Genomic DNA, 20,497 nt, shown 5'->3' with positions numbered 1-20,497 from the left:
CAATACAAAATCTACTGCTTCTTGCTTGTCCCGGTTTTCGGCCTCAAGAAGGGATTTAGGCTTTTTATTCAAACCTGTTTACGGTCCCAAAGAAAGAGGACAAGGTGCTTCCGATTCTGGATCTCAAGGCCCTGAACTGTTTTGTGCAGGTACAGAAGTTCTCGATGGAGTCCATTTGCACGGTAGTGGCATCCCTACATCAGGGGAATTTTCTTGCCTCTATAGACATCAAGGATGCTTACTTGTACATTCCAATCTGTGCCCATCAGCAACGCTTCCTCCGCTTTGCTGTAGGAGAGGAGCATTTATCAGTTTGTGGCGTTACCATTTGGTCTTGCCTCCGCCCTTTGGGTCTTCATAAAAGTGTTGGCGCCAGTTCTGGCCTTGCTACGTCAGCGGAGAATTGCAATACTGTGTTACCTGGACGACCTCCTCTTGCGAGTGGAGTCTGCTGCGGTTCTGATGGATGACGTGGAGATCACTATACAGACCCAGAGGGAGTTTGGTTGGCTTCTGAATTACCAGAATTGGCTCTGATTCCATCCAGAAAATTGGATTATCTGGGTCTGACTCTGGACTCTGCTCTAGCCAGTGTTCCTTCCTTTGGACAAACTCCAGAGGTTGCATGCCGCGATTCATCTCTTGCTGTCCTGCAGATGGTCATTACTTTCATGCGGGGGCTGGGCCTGATGGTATCTACCTTTTGAGGCAGGCAGTCTCTGGACAAGGGAAACCAAAGAGTCTCTGGTCTGGTGGCTTCGCTCTCCGGCTCTGACAGGTAAAATCCTTTCTTTCCTTGTTTTGGAAAGGGATCACCACGCATTCCAGTCTGTCCGGGTGGGGAGGTGTCCTGGGTCAGAGCTCCACTCAGGGCGATTGGACACTGGAAGAGTCTGACAACCGATAAATGCCCTGGAACTCCGGGCGATTGGGCTGTGCCTGGATCACTGGACAGATCATCTTCAGGGGTTTCCAATGCGGACTCAGTTGGACAATGCCACGACCTTGGCTTATGTCAATCACCAGGGTGGAAAAAGAAGTGTGTTGGCACCTCCTGGAGGTAGCTGACATTCTCCGGTGGGCAAAACGTTTTTTTATGCCCCTCTCTGCCATACACATTTCGGGAGTGGAAAACTGGCAGGCGGATTATCTCAGTCGGCAGAGGTTGGACCAAGGGGAGTGGTCCCTTCACAAGGTCGGGTTTCTTTAGATATGTCTCTGGTGGGGCACCCCCCGAGTTGGATCTGTTGGTGTCCCGGCTCAACAGAATGGTTCCAAGGTTTTTAGCATGGTCACTGGATCCTCTGGTGGAGGACCCGTAGGGCCAGTATTATCTGATCTATGCTTTCCTTCCTCTCAAGCTTCTGCCAAGGCTCTTGCGCAGGATTGAGGCAGAAGGAATTCTGGTCATTCTAGTGCCCCGGACTGGCCTCGCTGGACTTGGTACGCCGACCTGGTGCGACTGGTCACCAACATCCCTTAGGGACTGCCTCTCAGGAAGGATCTGTTGTCTCATGGGCCAATCTTCACTCTTGCTTTACAGTTGCTGGCTTTGACGACTTGGCTGTTGAAAACCAGGTGCTGAAGGATTGAGGTTTGCCTGGGACGGTGATTCTTACACTGCTAAAAGCTAGGAAGTCTAGCTCTAGGAAGATCTACCATCGTACTTGGAAAGCGTATATTTCGTGGTGTGAGTCAATTGGTGTTCACTCTGGCTTTTTTTCGGTGGCTCTGGTCTTGACCTTCCTCCAACGGGGGGTTGAGCAGAAATTGGCCTTGGGTACTGAAGGGCCAGGTGTCAGCCTTGGCGTTCTTCTTTCAACGACCCCTGGACACGCACTCTCTGGTGCGTACCATTTATTCAAGGGGTTCGACATTTAACTCCACCGGTGCAGTCTCCTTTACCGCGCTGGGATCTGAACTTGGTGCTTTTAGTTCTCCAGAGGCCTCCCTTTGAAAATATTTGGGAGATTCCCCTGCTTACGCCTTCCCAGAAGTCAGGCTCACTATTTGTGCTCTTGGATGGGCCAAGAAAAAGACTGTCTGCGTCTTCTGCAACCATTTCAAGATGGATCAGGCAGACTATGAATCAGGCCTATTCAATCAAGGGTCAGGTTCCTCCTTCCCTGTCAAGGCGCACTCTACTCGGGTGCTTAGTGCTTCTTGGGCCTTCCGTCATCAGGCATCAGTGACGTAGGTTTGAAAGGCGGCCACCTGGTCGTCAGTGCACGCCTTGAATATATTCTGTAAAGTGTATATGGTGGAATCTGCGGATGCTTCCTTTGCCCGCAAGATTTTGCAGGCTGCTGCTTAGAGGTTCTCTTCCCTCCTTTGTATTGTTCAGGGGGGCTCCAGTTGTTTTTTGTTGAGCTCCTGTTACCTGCTTGGCTAATGTTTAGCCTTGGAAATTTTTTGCTGTTCCCACCCCTCATGTTTGACACTGCTTTGGGATGTCCCAATGGTGAAGAATCCTCAGGAGCTCTGTCCCTCAAAGAACAAAAGAGAAAATGGGATTTTTAAACGCAGAGAAATGGATTTTACGGTAAGACAAAAATTCAAGTTTTTTTCCCCCTGTTCTTTTTGCAGAGCTTCCAGGACAATTCTTTCTGCAGAGCTTCCAGGACAATTCTGTTTTCTCAGCGCTAGCACACAGCATAGTTTTTAATTCATCTTGAAGCCCCGCAGAAGTCACGGAAAGGAAAGTGGGATTTCAAATCCCTGGACTGTTACATCCGCCACGTGAGCACTGAAAGCTCATCACCCACTGTAGAGTGAGTCTTAATTCACCTTTTCATTTTTTTCTGTAAAGGTAACCAAACCCTGTAAATCTATATATTAAAAAATTGTGAATAATATACATGTGCGTACACATGTGCACCAACATTTTAAAAATGTACAGGAAAAAAACGAATAATGTTTATTCAACACCAGTATAGTTTTTCCTTTAATTTTAAAAATTGGCAGGGTGTTTTTATAAGGGATAAACCCTATTTAGAGCTGATGTACAACATTTTTTTTTTCTTTCTGTGTCTCCTGTGAACTACCTGTTGAACTCCCCAGGACTATATAGGCTTGGGATATTGTAATTGACTGTAAATTATCTTTTAGACCGAAAACCGTTAAAGAGTAACTCCACTTTTGTTGCTAGGACACCGCGCGACCCTGATCTTAGTAAAGAGTCAATGACATGACTCTTTACCCATGCGATCGGCTGTGTCCAATCACAGCCAGTCACATGTAAATGAGGAAGTGCCGTTTTTCAGCTCTTCTCCTCACAGGGGAGATAAGGACATGTAATCGGTGCACTGATTATCAGTGCCCTGATTACAGAAAATTGGAATAGTGCCCATCAATGCCCACAGTGCCCACAATCAGTGCCCACAGTGCTGCCAGTCAGTGCCCATCAGTGCCTGCTCATCTAGGCACTGATGAGCACTGACTGGCAGCACTGTGGGCACTGATGGTGCCGCCCATCAGTGCCACCGCTCAGTGCCACCTCTTAGTGCCCATCAGTGACACCTATCAGTGCCCATCAGTGGGGCATAATAGTACCTCCTCATTAGTGCCAACTAATCGGTGCCCATCAGTGCAGCCTCATCAGCGCACATCAGTGGAGGAGAAAAAAAAAATATTTTCAAAATTTACTCACAGAAAATAAGAAAAACTTATTGTATTTGTGTGAAAAAAATTATACAAATTTCATAAGGGGACAGTGTAGCATGATCGCGCAATTGTCATTCAAAATGTGAGAGAGCTGAAAGCTGAAAATTGACCTGGGCAGGAAGGGGGTGAAAGTGCCCGGTATTAAAGTGGTTAATTAAGCTGACTTGTGTTTCAATTGTAGCTGCTATATTAATATAATATAATATATATAAAGAATATATAAGAATTCTTTGGATGGTGTGATGTGAGGCTGGAGAGTGTGTGCCCAGTGAGGAGGAGATGGTGACCTCTTATATGACCGTATGAGTGGCATGAGAATCGGTCCCTAAGTGTCATACAGGATATTTGGCCACCCCTTGGTGATCCTGAGAAGCCTTGAGTGCCATACTGGACATCTGGCTATCCATTGGTGTGCCTTGAATGTCTCCTGTTGTTATATAAGGCACATTCTTACCAGGCTCTGGTAAGCGGCTTTTATATTGGTGGCGGATCAGCACTTGTGGTGGATTTCATTTATATTCACACTTCACATCTTACTAGGTTTCTGGAGTATACTAGAGACTTTTTGCATTTATATTTTGCACATCTATGTTTTCATTGGACATTAGTAACTGTACACTTAATATATAATTTTATATTATATTTTTCATCACAATTGACAACATTATACATTGTGTGGTCTGTGTTATATCATTGATATAATTTTTTCTGGGTTTTATGATTGATTTCATATTTTCACTCACTTTTATTTTGTTTTTTGGGTGATATAACACTGGAAGTTGCAGCTTTTTATATTTATATTTCTCGCTAGCGTGGTTATACTTTGCGATTTTTAGATTATTATTTTAGTATTTGCTATCTTTTTCCCACGAAAGTGGAATTATCCTTTTAAAGCCTGATATAGGAAGTAATTTACCTTTCGTCTTCTTCTGTGTGAAGGCTTTGTTGCTTCATGTGAAAAGAATATCCAGATTAAACAGTAGGGCTCAAAGTATGAAACAAAGCTGTCTCCTCTTTATGAGTTTGGCAGTTTTTTGTTATGAATGCAAACTATATAGGTTTCACTAAAGTGATTTACGTTTTTTTTTTGTGTTTTTTTTTTAAACTAATATCGGGTTGCCATATGCACACTCTGCTACAAAGTGTTGAATTTCCCACTCAGTTGCTCATTTTTATCTTGCAGAAACCAGAAAGTTTTATGGAGTTTTACAGCGAAGCTGGGGTACCACCAAAGCAGAAAATCAGTCAATTTAAGGTGTCGGACAATGCCATACTAAAGCCAGGTATTATCCAACTTACTGCTGTTTTTATCTTGAAAATTATTTCACAAAACTATTGCTTTGTTTTGTTTTACCCCTAACTAGGAAATGCGTTTGCAATTTCAGATACTAAAAGATAGTCTTATGTAAAATCGATTTTGTTGACACTTTCGGATTCAGTACTGCACACTGTTGCCCTATTTTGTTCAAAATATATATTTATTTTGATGGTTGTTCTGTTTTAACCACTTCAATACCATTGGACGTCATAAGACGTCCTGGGCTTTCAGTGTAGATATCTGGATGATAGGTGCAGCTGCAGGCAATATTCAGATTGCTTTTTTTTTTTTTCTGCCAAGCATTTCCTGCTCAGTAAAACAACTATAGCAGCTGTTCCACCACTTGATTGTTTTGATAGGCAGTGGGAGGGGGGGGGGGGACATCGCCCTCCCTGCAACCCACCGGTGCTTCTACCTACATTCCTGTGTGATTGGCAAGCCAGAGAGTAAATCGTCTTGCGGCGGGCGTTTATCATAGAGCTAACCGAGGACCATATGGTCCCTGGTCATCTCTAAGACCTTCGAAGGCTGGGCACGACACCATGACATCACTTCTGGCCCTGGCAGATGTAAACACTGCCGTTTTTTTCTACTGGGAAGCCAAGATGTTTTTTTTTTTTTTTCCCCTCAGGCTTTTCAGCCTGGAGGCGAGATCTGAGGACTTATATACCCCATATCTCGCTGTAAAGAGGACCTGGCATGCCCTATTCCTATTACAAGGGATGTTTACAGTGCCTTGAAAAAGTATTCACCTCCCTTTTACTTTTTACCTTTTTTGTTACATTACAGTCTTAAGTTTAATGTGTTGTTAATCTGAATTTTATGTGATGGATCAGAAAACAATAGTTTTAAGTTGGTGAAGTGAAATGAGAAAAATGTATACAAAAAGCTATTTTTTAGAAATAGAAAACAGAAAATTTGCATGTGCGTATATATTCACCTACTTTGTTGTGAAGCCCATAAAAATCTCTGGTGCAACCATTTACATTCAAAAGTCACATAATTAGTGAAATTATGTCCACTTGTGTGCAATCTAATTGTCACATGATCTGTCATTACATATACACATCTTTTTTGAAAGACCCCAGAGGCTGCAACACCTAAGCAAGAGGCACCACTAACCAAACACTGCCATGAAGACCAAGGAACTCTCCAAACAAGTAAGGGACAATGTTGTTAGATTTACAAGTCAGGGTTAGGTTATAAAAAAAAAAAAAAAATCCAAATCTTTGATGATCCCTAGGAGCACCATCAAATCTATCATAACCAAATGAAAAGAACATGGCACAACAGCAAACCTGGCAAGAGACAGCCGCCCACCAAAACTCACGGACTGGGCAAGGAGGGCATTAATCAGAGAGGCAGCACAGAGACCTGGAGGAGCTGCAGAGTTCTACAGCGGAGACTTGAGTATCTGTACATAGGAGGACAATATGCTGTGTGCTCCATAGTGTTGGGCTTTATGGCAGGGTGGCCAGAATAAAGCCATTACTTTCAGCAAAAAACAAAATGACACATTTTGAGTTTGCGAAAAGGCATGTGGGAGTCTCCCAAAATGTATGTAGGAAGGTGCTCTGGTCTGACGAGACTAAAATTTAACTTAGCATCAAAGAAAACGCTATGTCTGGCGCAAACCCAACACATCACATCACCCAAAGAACACCATCCCCACAGTGAAACACAGTGGGGGTAGCATCATGCTGTGGGAATGTTTTTTAGCAGCAGGGACTGGGATATTGCCCAGAGTTGAGGGAAAGATGGATGGTTCTAAATACAGGGATATTCTTGAGTAAAACCTGTACCACTCTGTGCGTGATTTGAGGCTAGGACGGAGGTTAACCTTCCAGCAGGACAATGACCCCAAACACACTGTTAAAGCAACACTTGAGTGGTTTAAGGGGAAACATGTAAATGTGTTGGAATGGCCTAGTCAAAGCCCAGACCTCAATCCAATAGAAAAACAAAGATTGCTGTTCACAAGCGCAAACCATCCAACTTGAAGGAGCTGGAGCAGTTTTGCAAGGAGGAATGGGCAAAAATCCCAATGGTAAGTTGTGGCAAGCTCATAGAGACTTATCGAAAGCGACTTGGAGCTGTGATTGCGGCAAAAGGTGGCTCTACAAAGTATTAACTTTAGGGGTGAATAGTTATGCACATTGACTTTTTCTGTTAATTTTGTCCTATTTGTTGTTTGCTTCACAATAAAAAAAAAAAAAAATGTTTCAAGGTGGTGCGCATGTTCTGTAAATTAAATGATGCAAATCCTCAAACAATCCATATTAATTCCAGGTTGTGAAGCAACAAAACACGAAAAATGCCAAGGGGGTGAATACTTTTGCAAGGCAATGTACATTTCTTATATAATATGACAGCTAAAATACCCGCCGAAGACCAAAATGAAATAAAATAAGCTATCCCAAGCGCTCAAAAAGAGGACCACTCACCTATAAATGCAATGGCTATGCAGCTACTTAACTGAGAAAATATGGAATAGATATATATACTAGATAGACATTACAAAATATCCCTACATATATATAGTAGCGCAAACTCATCAAAAAGATAGTGCCAAAAATAATGTGCAAACCGCACAGAGTCCAATAGTTCAACAGATGTCACATAGGCAAAAAAAAAAGGAGATATCATAAACAGTCCATAATCCTTCAATCTATCTCCTGGGATGACTACGTGAAGAAACGTGTTTCTCAAGGGGATCACCACCACCACCGTGCTCCAAAGGGGGGAGGAGTAAACACACAATGACAGCAGGCTGGAAGTAAGGAAAGTGTGAGGCTGGAAGCAGCTCGCCGTGCAGCCAGTGAAGGAGCGGAGGGACATAGAGAGGGAGAGAGATAGAGAGAGAGAGGGGGAGGAGAGACACACCACCATTCAGCACATTTCTCTCTCCACAGCCAGCACTCCGCCGACATACCAGCTGCAGGTGAATTGCCCATCCTGTCTGTGGATTTATGGTGCTTGTCTTTGGGATGGTGAAGAGGCTTAATTTGTCCTGTGCAGATTCCAAATCTAAAGGCTTCTCTTCTTGATTGACCTTTCTTTTCAAAATATATTCAAGCTAAGCACCAAAAAAATGCTGCTGAGCTTTTGTTGACTGTGCTGGTGTAATTCCCGGTGTGGATACTCTGGACCAGTGACCATCATTATAAGCCTTAACGCTCAAACACGAAAGTGGGTTGGGCCACAGCATCTGGTGAGTGGGCATTTCTCCTCCCCCCTTTGGAGCACGGTGGTGGTGGTGATCCCCTTGAGAAACACGTTTCTTCACGTAGTCATCCCAGGAGATAGATTGAAGGATTATGGACTGTTTATGATATCTCCTTTTTTTTTGCCTATGTGACATCTGTTGAACTATTGGACTCTGTGCGGTTTGCACATTATTTTTGGCACTATCTTTTTGATGAGTTTGCGCTACTATATATATGTAGGGATATTTTGTAATGTCTATCTAGTATATATATCTATTCCATAATGTACATTTCTTGTTAAAGGAATAAAAGTGATAAAAAAAAAAAAGAAAATTTAAAGGGAAAGTGTAAAAAATTAAAATAAAATAGAAAAAAAAAAAAAAAGAAATACATTAAAGTACCCCCGTCCCTTCTTGCTCACACACAGAAGCGAACACATATGTAGGTCGCATCCGCATATGTAAACGACGTTCAAACCACACGTGAGGTATCGCCATGAATGTTAGAGCGAGAGCAATATTTCTAGCGCAAGACCTCCTTTGTAACTTTAAACTGGCAATCTGTAAAAAAATGTAAAATGTAGCCTATGGAGATTTTTAAGTAGCAAAGTTCGGAGCTATTCCACAAGTGTGCGCAAATTTAAAGTGTGAAGTGTTAGGTATCTATTTACTCGGTGTAACAAAATCTTTCACATTATACAAAAAAAATTGGCTAACTTTACTGTTTTTGTTTTTTTTTTTAATTAATGTTTTTTTTTTTTTTTTTTTTCTCAAAAAAATTGCATTTAAAAAATTTCTGCACAAACACAGTGTGACATAAAAAATTGCAATGACTGCCATTTTATTCCCTAGGGTCTCTCTATATAATATATATATATATATATATATATATATATATATCTCCACACACTGATTAAAAAAAGTGTTCCTTTAATTTTTTTGAGCAGAGTATAGCATCAAGTCAATTAAACTCCTTGGATATTGATCTGGTCAGTTAAGTAGCAGACAGGGTTGTTAATACGTTTCAGCTGCTTTGGTGTTAATGAACATAACAGGGGCACTAGATGGGCAATAATGAGATGACCTCCAAAACAGAATGGTTTTACAGGTGGAGGCCACTGCTAATTTTTTTCCCCTACTCACCCTTTTGACTAGTTTTGCATTTGTCTAGGGTCAGTGTCATTACTGGTTGCATGAGGCGATACCTGGACCCTATAGAGGTTGCACAGGCATTCCAACTCCTCCAGGATGGCACATCAATACATGCCATTGCCAGGAGGTTTGCTGTTTCCCCCACCACAGTATCAAAAGCATTGAGTAGACTCCAGGAGACAGGCAGTTACTCTAGGAGAGAAGGATGGGGCCAAAGGAAGTCCTTAATCCATCAGCAGGACCGTTATCTGCTTCTTTGTGCAAGGAGGAACAAGATGAGCACTGCCAGAGCCCTACAAAATTACCTCCTGCAGGCCACTAGTGTGAATGTCACTTACCAAATAATCGGAAACAGGCTTCATGATGGTGGCCTGAGGGCCCAATGTCCTCTAGTGGGCCCTGTGCTCACTGCAGGGCCGGCCTTTGGGGTGTGCGAGCTGTGCGGCCGCACAGGGCGCCATGGGCAACAAGGGCGCCGTGCGGCCATCACAGCTCGCAGAGGATCAGGCGATTCAGGCCGCACAGCGGGAGGTGAGCGGCGACCGCGGCATGGACAGGGTTAACACAGGCCGCAGCCGCCGCTTACCTCCCGCTGTGCGTCCGTGCCTCGGTCACCTATTGTTGCAGTGAGGCGAGCCGTGTTTCTCTCACACAACTCAGCCTCCGATCCTTCCACGCTGACTTCCCTCCCACACATCCCCGGGAGTGTGGGCGGGCAGGAAGAGGAGAAGGGGCGGGATGAGGAGGAGCTGACGATCTCTCCTCTGGCGTCAGTGCAGGGAGGGAGGAGAGATCGTCAGCTCCTCCTCGCCCCGCCCCTTCTCCTCCTCCTCCCACCCGCCCACACTCTCGGATGTGTGGGCGGGAAGTTTAAAGAAAAAAAAAGCTGCAGACAACGTAAGGTAGGTCTCTCTCCCCTTCAAAAAATGTAAGGGGGGGGGGGGCTCTCTGATGTGGGGGGCTATGTGTGGGGGGGGGCTCTATGTGGGGGGTCTGTGATGTAAGGGAGGGCTCTCTGATGTGGGGGGCTCAGTGGGGAGGGGGGTCTGATGTAAGGGGGGCTTTGTGTGGGGGTCTCTGATGTAAGGGGGGCTTTGTGTGGGGGGTCTCTGATGTAAGGGGGGCTTTGTGTGGGGGGTCTCTGATGTGAGGGGGGCTTTGTGTGTGTGTAGGGGGTCTCTGATGTGAGGGGGGGCTTTGTGTGTGTGTAGGGGGTCTCTGATGTTAGGGGGCCTTTGTGTGGGGGGTCTCTGATGTGTGGGGGGCTCCGTGGGGAGGGGGGGTCTGATGTAAGGGGGGCTTTGTGTGGGGGGTCTCTGATGTGAGGAGGGCTCTCTGATGTGGAGGGCTCCGTGGGGAGGGGGGGTCTGATGTAAGGGGGGCTTTGTGTGGGGGGTCTCTGTAAGGGGGGCTTTGTGTGGGGGGTCTCTGATGTTAGGGTGGCTTTGTGTGGGGGGGTCCCTGAGATGAGGGGGGCTCTGTGTGGGGGGGTCCCTGAGATGAGGGGGGCTCTGTGTGGGGGGGTCTCTGATGTGTGGGGGGGTCTCTGATGTAAGGGGGGCTTTGTGTGGGGGGTCTCTGATGTAAGGGGGCTTTGTGTGGGGGTCTCTGATGTAAGGGGGGCTTTGTGTGGGGGGTCTCTGATGTAAGGGGGGCTTTGTGTGGGGGGTCTCTGATGTAAGGGGGCTCTGTGTGTGGGGTCTCTGATGTAAGGGGGCTCTGTGTGGGGGGTCTCTGATGTGACGGGGAGCTCTGTGTGGGGAGGGCTCTGTTTGGGGGGTCTCTGATGTGACGGGGGGCTTTGTGTGGGGGGTCTCTGATGTAAAGGGGGTCTCTGATGTAAGGGGGGCTCTGTGTGGGGGGGCTTTGTGTGGGGGGTCTCTGATGTAAAGGGGGCTCTGTGTGGGGGGTCTATGATGTAAAGGGGGCTCTGTGTGGGGGTCTCTGATGTAAAGGGGGCTCTGTGTGGGGGGTCTCTGATGTAAGGGGGGCTCTGTGTGGAGGGGCTCTGATGTAAGGGGGGCTAAGTTATTAGTGATCATAAAAAAAGTCAAAGTGCAAAAAAGGTGCAAGAAAATGCGCGGGGGGGCGCCGCCACAGGATTAGCTCGCACAGGGCGCCTGATCACCTAAGGCCGGCCCTGGCTCACTGCCTGGCACTGTGGAGCTTGATTGGCATTTGCCGTTGAACACCAGAATTGACAGGTCTGCCACTGGCCACCTGTGCTTTTCACAGATGAGCGCAGGTTTACCCTGAGCACATGTGACAGACGTGAAAGGGTCTGGAGAAGCATGTGGATAATGTTATGCTGCCTTTAACCTCGTTCAGCATGACCAGTTTGGTGGTGGGTCAGTGATGGTCTGGGGGGGCATATCCATCGAGGGACGCACAGACCTCTACACGCTGAACAATGGCACCCTGGCTGCCAATTCAGTTTTGGGATGAAATCTTTGGACCCATTGTCAGACCCTATGCTGGTGCAGTGGGTCCTGGGGTCCTCCTGGTTCACGACAATGCCTTGCCTCGTGGTGAGAGTATGCAGCCAGTTCCTGGAGGATGAAGGAACTGATACCATTGAATGGCCCCCACACTCGCCTGACCTAAGTCCAATAGAACACCTATGGGACATTGTTTTGGTCCATCTGACACTACCAGGTTGCTCCTCAGTCTGTTTAGGAGCTCAGTAATGCCCTGATCCAGGTCTGGGAGGAAATACCCCAGGACACCATTCAACGTCTCAAAAGGAGCATACCCCGACGTTGTCAGGCATGCATACGAGCACAGGGGGGCCACTGTTTGTCAGTACAAACTACTGAGTACCATTTTGAGTTGCTCCAATGAAATTTCAGCAAAATGGAAGTAAAAACAAAACACTAAAATAATATGGTTGCATAAGTGTGTACACCCTCTTATACCTGGGGATGTAGCTGTGTTCAGAATTAAACAATCACATTCAAACCATAATTTGAAGTGCCTCTGAGTAACCCCAAATAAAGTTCTTTCCTAACATTTTCTTAGTCCCATCCTACAACAAAAGCCATGGTCCGTAGAGAGCTTCCGAATTATCAGAGGGATCTCATTGTTAAAAGGTATCAGTCAGGAGAAGGGTACAAAACATTTCCAAGGCATTAGATATACTATGAAACACAGTGAAAACAGTCGTCATCAAGTGGAGAAAATATGGCACAACAGTGACATTACCAAGAACTGGGCGTCACCTCAAAATTGAAAGTGAAAAGAGGAGAAGAAAACTGGTCAGGGGCACTGCCAAGAGACCTACAGCAACATTAAAGGACCTGTAGGAATATCTGGCAAGTACTGGCTATGTGGCACATGTGACAATAGCCTTCCGTATTCTTCATATGTCTGGACTTTGGGGCAGAGTGGCAAGACGGGAGCCTTTTCTTATGAAGTAAAACATCTAAGCCTGGCTAAATTTTGCAAAAACACATCTGAAGTCTCCCACAAGCATGTGGGAAAATGTGTTATGGTCTGATGAAACAAAGGTTGAACTTTTTGGCCATAATTCCAAAAAATATGTATGGCGCAAAAACAACACTGCACATCACCAAAAGAACACCATACCCACAGTGAAGCATGGTGGTGGCAACACCATGCTTTGGGGCTGTATTTCTTCAGCTGGAACAGGAACCTTTATCAAGGTAGAGGGAATTATGAACAGTTCCAAATACCGGTCAATATTGGCACAAAACCTTCAGGATTCTGCTAGAAAGCTGAACAAGAGGAACTTCGTCTTTCAGCAAAGCATACAATCACATCAACAAAGGAATGGCTTCACCAGAAGAAGATTAAAAGTTTTGGAATGGCCCAGCCACAGCCCAGACCTGAATCTGATTGAAAATCTGTGGGGTGATCTGAAAAGGGCTGTGCACAGGAGATGACCTCGCAAGAAGAGTGGGCAAATATTTTCAAGATGTGCCATGCTGGTAGACTCATGCCCAAAAGGAGTGCTTTAATAAAATCAAAAGGTGCTTCAACAAAGTATTAGTTTAAGGGTGTGCACACTTATGCAACCATATTTTTATTAGTTTATTTCCCTCCATCTAAAAGATTTCAGTTTGTTGTTCCACAGAGTTGTACAGTTTATAGATCACATTAAAGGTGGAAAAAGTTCTGAAATTATTTCTTTGTCACTTTTTTTTTTCATCACAGAAACCTGACATTTTAACAGGGGTGTGTAGACTTTTTATGTCCACTGAGTATATACGTTCTGAGGTGGTTCTGAGTAATTTAAAAAAAAAAATGCAGATTTTTACATGTAGGAGAGGAATGCCAGAATTGGCCCGGTATGGAAGCAGATAAATGCTACTTTATTCATTGACATAACTCCTTAGATAAAGTCTGTCCAGCCAGTAAGGTCACCTGCTGACTTGGCACCATCCACGGGCATATTAACTCTTCAATAAGAACCAGAGGTTGCATCCAACAGCATGATGGTGCATGTCGTGTCCATGATGCCCTGGGTTCACAGCATTTTGGATGAATAGTAATGAGTCTGGAAAACCAGAAGCAACAGGATAGATTGCAGAGTCTGCGGGGAAGGCACTGAAGAAGAGATGAGCATTGTAGCAAAAGTTATATTTAATTAAAACACTTTTTTCTAGGAGTTTTTTTTTTTCAGTTTGCCTGTAAGTTTTTCACAGGTTTAATTATTTATTGAATGAATAATTCACACTAGTGACAAATAGCAGTGATTCTTCTCAGCCTGAAGTTTTAATCTGCTAAATTGAGTCATTAAAGCAGGCAGCCTTTATTGTTGTGGTTTCTCTGAGCTAACCCATAGTCCTCTGGGAATCCTTTGCTTTATGATGAACAATAATCTATTATAAAGATTGTAATTTCTTTTAAAGCTATGTAGCTCTCAATTTATGACGTACGTTCTATAGATCAGCAGAAGACGATTGGTTTAGCAGGACTAACATGGAGGTGACACCTCCATCAATCACCATCTTAAATCCCGTCCCCATAGTGTTTAGGAATACATGGGCACAAAGGAGGAGGGAGGGAGGGGACTGTAATTTTACAACTGTGCAAATGCCCACATACAGTATGTGAATCTATAGTCGTGTGGTCTGCTCAGATTGGAAGGAGGAGGAAATTACTGCCTTAGAAGAGAACTGAAAATAGAATATGTGCACTAGGTGGGCAAAGGCCAAACTACACAATGTCAGGCCGCAGTGGGGACACAGACAAGTGGAAGGGCCAGCGAATAGCAGGGTCAACCAGATTTTTTTGCAATCTATAGAAAACAAATGCTCTAGTGTCAGAATGAGTATGCACACAATGTAATATAGCATGTATTGACAGTTTAGAATGATTTGGTTTTAATCACACTTTAATATTTATCTTTGACAGTGGAAGGAAAGGCATTTTGGAAGGGTATAACCCCAGTCAGTTTTTTTTTTTTTTTTTTGCCATCTGTGTCCCCTGGGGGAAAATTTTCCTTCTTATCCTGTCCCACAAAGCAGGAAGTGACAGGATATCCTGCCAAAGTGAGGCACTTCCTGGTTGTCACCATAACTAGTGCTCCCATTGGAAGATCACACCTGTTTCTGTTCAGGTGACAATCAAAAATGTAGGATCTTCTTTCTCTTTCAGTGATCATGATAAATAGAAAAAATAGCGAGGATGAATTTTGCTTCTAGGGACACAACTTGCAAAAAAAAAAAAACACTTAAGTATTCTAATTTATCTCAACTCTATCCAAAACAGAAAATTTTGATTTTAGTTATACTTTAAAGTAGGTGTAATTATAACTGAATAAGAATTTGGTTGTGGTTGTAAAGCACTGTGAATTATAAACAATTGCCTTTTCAAAAAGGATAACCTTTTTAAAACAAAATATTAAATGCACATCTTTTTGCAGATAAAAAAAAATGTACATTTAGGGCTAGTTCACGTCGCATGCATTCCAGTGCTTTTTTTTTTTTTTTTTTAGGCATCTAAAACGCATAGAAAGTAGGTTACATTGTTTTAAATGGCTAGTGCTTGCAGTTCCGGTGTGTTACAGTTCAAGAAAAAAAAGTAGAACATGCAGAATTTTTCCTGCACAGAACTGTACTATAATGCGGTAAAATTCACCAGAACGCATCAAAAATGCGCATGCAGGAACTCATCCGGAACGGATTTGGAGGAGATTTTTGTGGTGTAAACTAGTCCTTATTATTTTTTTGTTTACTTGGAGCCTGGAAAGCATTGCATCCAGGATCAGGAAATTGTGGGGGCCATGCAGGACTTCTACAGACTTCTCAGTGTATCTGTCTGCTTGCTCCTCATGCAGGTAGACATATACAGTAAACAACAACAAACACAGGGGCGCATAGGCCTAGTGCATTATCCTTTGGATGATTTATTTAAAAGTAGAAAGATTAAAAATACTCACAAACTAGTTCTTGTTAAAAAGCATATCACATAAGGAACGCAGTCCTCAGTAAAGGGATCCGAGGGTGAGTTGTCCCTTGAATTCATGAAGGCTAATGCGTTTCGAGGCTTAGCCTCTTCCTCAGAGCCTTTCCATTAGTCCTGGGCGGTTTGCAGGTCTCAGAGGGGGCCAATGGTCATTCATCCACCCTTAAACTTGGCCCCCCTCTGAGACCTGTAAACCGCCCAGGACTAATGGAAAGGCTCTGAGGAAGAGGCTAAGCCTCGAAACATGTTAGCCTTCACGAATCCAAGGGATTAACTTAACGTTAATATTAATACGTTTAAGCTTGTATGAGATTTTGGTGATCAGGGTTACATACACTTTAACAAGTCTTCATCCATGATGAAATTCTTCCTTTGTGTCTCTTACTTTCAGGTACTCCCCTTTATGCTGCACATTTCCGTCCTGGTCAGTATGTGGATGTCACTGGCAAAACGTAAGTGTTCCTCGAGTTTCCTTGCTTAATTGGCTCAGCATTTTATTGTGCTTATGGCTGAAAAATAAACATTGATGCGCAGGTTATTAGCTATGCAGAGGTTGTAGTTTGTTTTCTGACATCCGACACATTGGGATTGGTTTAGGAACCTATTCGTAAACCGGGTTCTAGTGTCTATTTTGTAGTGCAGGTTAGAAAATAAAAAATCTGATATGGGTAATCTGATTAGCACCTTGGCTTTTTTTCTTTTTGTAAGGCATTCATTCAGCTCCTGAATTAAAGTGGCCCTAGAGGGAAAAAATGTTTTTTACCATAATGCATTCTTGCTGCTGTTGGTCAAATCCTGTGAGCAGAGAGCGGGGGTGGGGGCACACTGTGTGTGTCGATGGATGCACACAGTCCAGCTTGGAATCAAGCCTGCTTGTCTGCCCCCATAGCAAATGCTTGCTATGGGGGCAGACACCGAAGATAAGAAGCCAAGATCGCTGGCGGGGGACCCCAGAAGAGGAGGTTTGGGGCTTCTCTGTGCAATACCATTACACAGAGCAGGGGAGTATAACCTATTTATTATTTTAATTTAAAAAAAAATCCTTTAAAACCATTTTAAGCACATTGTGTTGCTGCCTTTAAGGCCTCTTGCACACTGGGTGTTTTGCCCAGCTTCTCCATATGCCTTTTCTCCTGGCAGGAAAAAAAGCAGCTTAACAAACATGCCTAGAGCCACATTTTGGAAACCTGTTTGGGCGTTTATTCGTTCCATTGACCAGAATATTAATTTATTCTGGTTGTCGAAATAATTGAACGCTCAAGCGCTAAATGCCAGGAAACTGCCCAATACACTTGCTCAACATCCGTGTATTGCACAGGCGTTGAGCAAGTGTTGTATTGCTTTTGCTTCTCCAAAAAGATAAGGATTTAGTTCCATGTTAATTACATCTGAAAATGTTATGCCACCTCCAGATAAGGGATGGTCGCTGACCAATAATATCAGGGTGCTCCCTAAGAGCTCTTTCACACAGGTGTTGAAAAATAGGCGGTTGGGCCGCGTTTTTTAACTCAGTGCCACTCAAAACTATTACAATGGGGAGCAGATAGAAGTGTTCACAGTGCAGCGTTCGCATTGCTTCACGTTGAGGCAAACATAACGCTGCCTGCAGAATTTGGCAGGCGTTGACGCTTTGCAACTGCCTCCATTCACTTCTATTAAAATGCAACACAACCTTAAATGCATTGTAAAAGCGCCTAAGCATTTACAGTGCGTTTTCGCTGCAGTTGCAAAGCGTCAAAAGGGATTTCCCATTTTAGCCTTGTAAAAAAAAAAAAAAAAACACACATACGGGGTGTTTGAGAATTGTTGCCTGAACTCCTGTACAACGCATCCTAAATGCTCATTAACGCTGTAGGTGCGTTAATGTGTGTTTAGGCTGCTTTAAAATTTAACGCAAGTGTGAAAGAGTGCTAAATGTAACCATAAAAATGCCTCCGAATTAAGTGTAAACATAGCTGTAGAGTTACTGCACAGTGGTTAGCACTTTTGCCTTGCAACACTAGAGTATTCATTTTGAATCCCAACCAGGACACTACCTGCATGGAGTCTGCATGTTCTCCCTGTCCTTGTGTGGGTTTCCGCATGGTTACTCTGATTTCCTCCCACACTCCAAAGGCATGCTAGTAGACCTGTGTCTAAATTGGTCCTAGCATGTGTGTGGATGCAGGCAAGATAGGGATGGTAGATTGCGAGCTCCTTGAGAGCAGGGACTGGTGTGAAGATATGATTTATGTAAAATGCATTGCTGGTACTGTATAAATACATATAAGGGCTCAGTCTCACTAGCAGTTGGGTTGCGGTAAACTACACAGTTGATCCATACTTTTACTGCCCTCCAAGTGCTACCCCCTTTATCTGCAGAAGCAGCAGCTGGGGGTGTACGCATGCCTTGGCCACGATGGTTTGCAGCACGAATTATACCTCCTGTTGCTTTTGGGTTCCCTAAGGGTTACTAAAGGTAAATAGACTGTGCACTTTGCAAGTGCTGTTGCACTAATTTTTCTCAGATCTTAGTGAATGTGGTGAAGCGCAGCTGATTTCCATCCTCCAATCATATAAATTAACAAGAAAATCGGCACTAAAACTCACGAAAGTAAAATCTCATGAATCGGATAAGATGTAGTGCAAATAAATATTCCAAAAATAGGAAAGTGGATGTGCAAAATAAGATGTCAATAGTGTGACTAAAGCGTAGATGTGCACAATTCATAATACAATTATATATACATAATAATTAGTGATCCAAAATACAGATAAAGTGCAGAGTGCAAAATAAATCCTGAATAAATAGTCCAAAAAACAAATCCATGTTTATTTGCACTACATCTTATCAGATTCATGCGATTTTGTGAGTTTTAGCGCCGATTTTCTTGTTCATTTATTACGTTATTGTATGTGGTGACACTACTACAAATTGGCTGCTACTACCATATCACATCTTTGATCAACTTCTCCCTAAATATCCCCATCTTTTTGGCTAGTGCATTGGTTTTTTATACATATTACATCCTCCAATCGTGCTGTTTTATTATTTTCCTTGTGCTGGATTCTTTGCAATTTTACCACAATTACTAAGCTCTGGGGGAAAAAAAAGGGTAACTGCACTTGCAAAGTGCACAGTCTATCTGCCTTTAGTAAATCAACCCCCATACCTTTGTTCTTGTGTGTTCCACGAAGGTAGGTCTGAATGTGACATTTGTCTTGGTGTTTTCTGGTTAAGTTGCTCAGTAATTACTATAGTTTATTGGAGTCTTATTCTTTCTGCAGCTGCAATATAGATTTTCATATCTTTTTGCCCTTAAACTGCTGAAATTCCAACAGTTTGAAGGTTGCTGATATTGTAAAATCAATAGTGTTGAAAGATGTTTTGATAAATACAAGGCAAAAATATACCACCTTGTTTCCGGAATCCAAAGGTTGCCACCTTTCCCTTGTTGTTTAAATGTCTCTGTCTATTAGTGATCTCAATATAAATCCTCCTGCCAGGCCCAAAATGTTGATAATTGACCACCTTAACATTTCTTTAACATTGAAATGCATGAAAGGAGAACCATTTATTATCTTCTGCTGGTTATGACGTGTCTGTTCTAATTAGATAAATGAGGGCTGTTAGATGAAAAAAAAAATCTGCAGTATGCAGCTTTGCATCTTCATTTCTTGTGCTATATAGACATCATATGTGTCTTCCTATGTGACTGTAAAGACAGCGATGTCGGTATTTATAATGAATATAAAGAGATATGTGCTGCTGCCGCCGCAAAGTTTGCAATTCCTGCTGCTTGCAATCTGTAATACCTCCGATGTTAGTCATGAAAAGTCTTGGTAACAGGAGACCCTGAATTGTGAATTTACTCTAAGAGATTGTGTTTCTTGCTTGTCAAATTTCATATAATAATGTTTGTATCATGTAATTGTTCTTTTTTGGTATTCCTTCCTTTTTTTTTTTTTTAATGCCTTTGTGCAGAGAGCAAGCACCTGTACACTACCAGTGCACCATTTTGAGACCCAACACTGTCACTGCAGAGTGCCCATAGCTTTACAGGTAGTGGGATGCCACCCTGGGTGCTCATAGGGTAGAAGGACAGGCTGTCTTGTACAGAATGCCTCTGACACTCCCAGAAGTGTTGGAGCTTCAAAATACTACAATGGGTTAAAGGATAAGTTCACCTTAAAAAAATTAAATGCATTTTTATTTTTTAAAGGAGTTGCAAAGACGGAAGGTTTTTTATCTTAATGAATTCTGTGCATTAAGATAAAAAGCCATCTGTGTGTAGCAGCCCCTCTCAACCCCCTAATACTTACCCGAGCCCGATCTCCATACAGCAATGTGCAGGACTGCCTCGGCCATCCGGGACTCTCCCTCCAGGGACACAGCAGCGGTGCCTGTTCAGGTGTAGCCATTCAGGAAAGAGGGGGGGCGGGGCAAAACCACAGCTCCGTGTCTGAATGGACACACACAGCTGCAGCTCGGCTCAGGTGCCACCATAGCAAGCTGCTTGCTGTGGGGGCACTTAACAGGAGGGAGGGGCCAGGAGCAGCGAAGAAGGACCAGAGAAGAGGAGGATCCGGGCCACTTTGTGCAAATCCACTGCACAGAGGAGGGTAAGTACAGTTGTGTTCAAAATTATTCAACCCCCAATGCTGTAAAGGGTTTTAGGGAATTTAGTGTACATTTGTAATTGTATTCAGAATGAAATCTTACAAGGACTTCTTAAAGAACCATATGCAAC

At 43.6% G+C, this 20,497-nt stretch overlaps 1 protein-coding gene across 1 annotated transcript in view; it reads left to right on the top strand.

Moving 5' to 3' along the window:
* MRPL3 (mitochondrial ribosomal protein L3) overlaps positions 1-20,497 on the top strand; it is a 185,831-nt gene that overhangs the window by 47,589 nt on the left and 117,745 nt on the right. Inside the window, exons 5-6 of the mRNA XM_082258377.1 lie at positions 4,847-4,946; positions 16,159-16,219. Of these exons, the coding sequence (XP_082114503.1) occupies positions 4,847-4,946; positions 16,159-16,219 (161 nt within the window). The remainder of the gene's footprint in view (positions 1-4,846; positions 4,947-16,158; positions 16,220-20,497) is intronic.

The sequence above is a fragment of the Pelophylax lessonae genome (genome assembly GCF_965119305.1).
Source record: "Pelophylax lessonae genome assembly, chromosome: 5".
Lineage (NCBI taxonomy): Eukaryota > Metazoa > Chordata > Amphibia > Anura > Ranidae > Pelophylax > Pelophylax lessonae.
The sequence above is the reverse complement of the archived record's forward strand: the minus strand, read 5'-3'. Positions and strand labels throughout refer to the sequence as shown.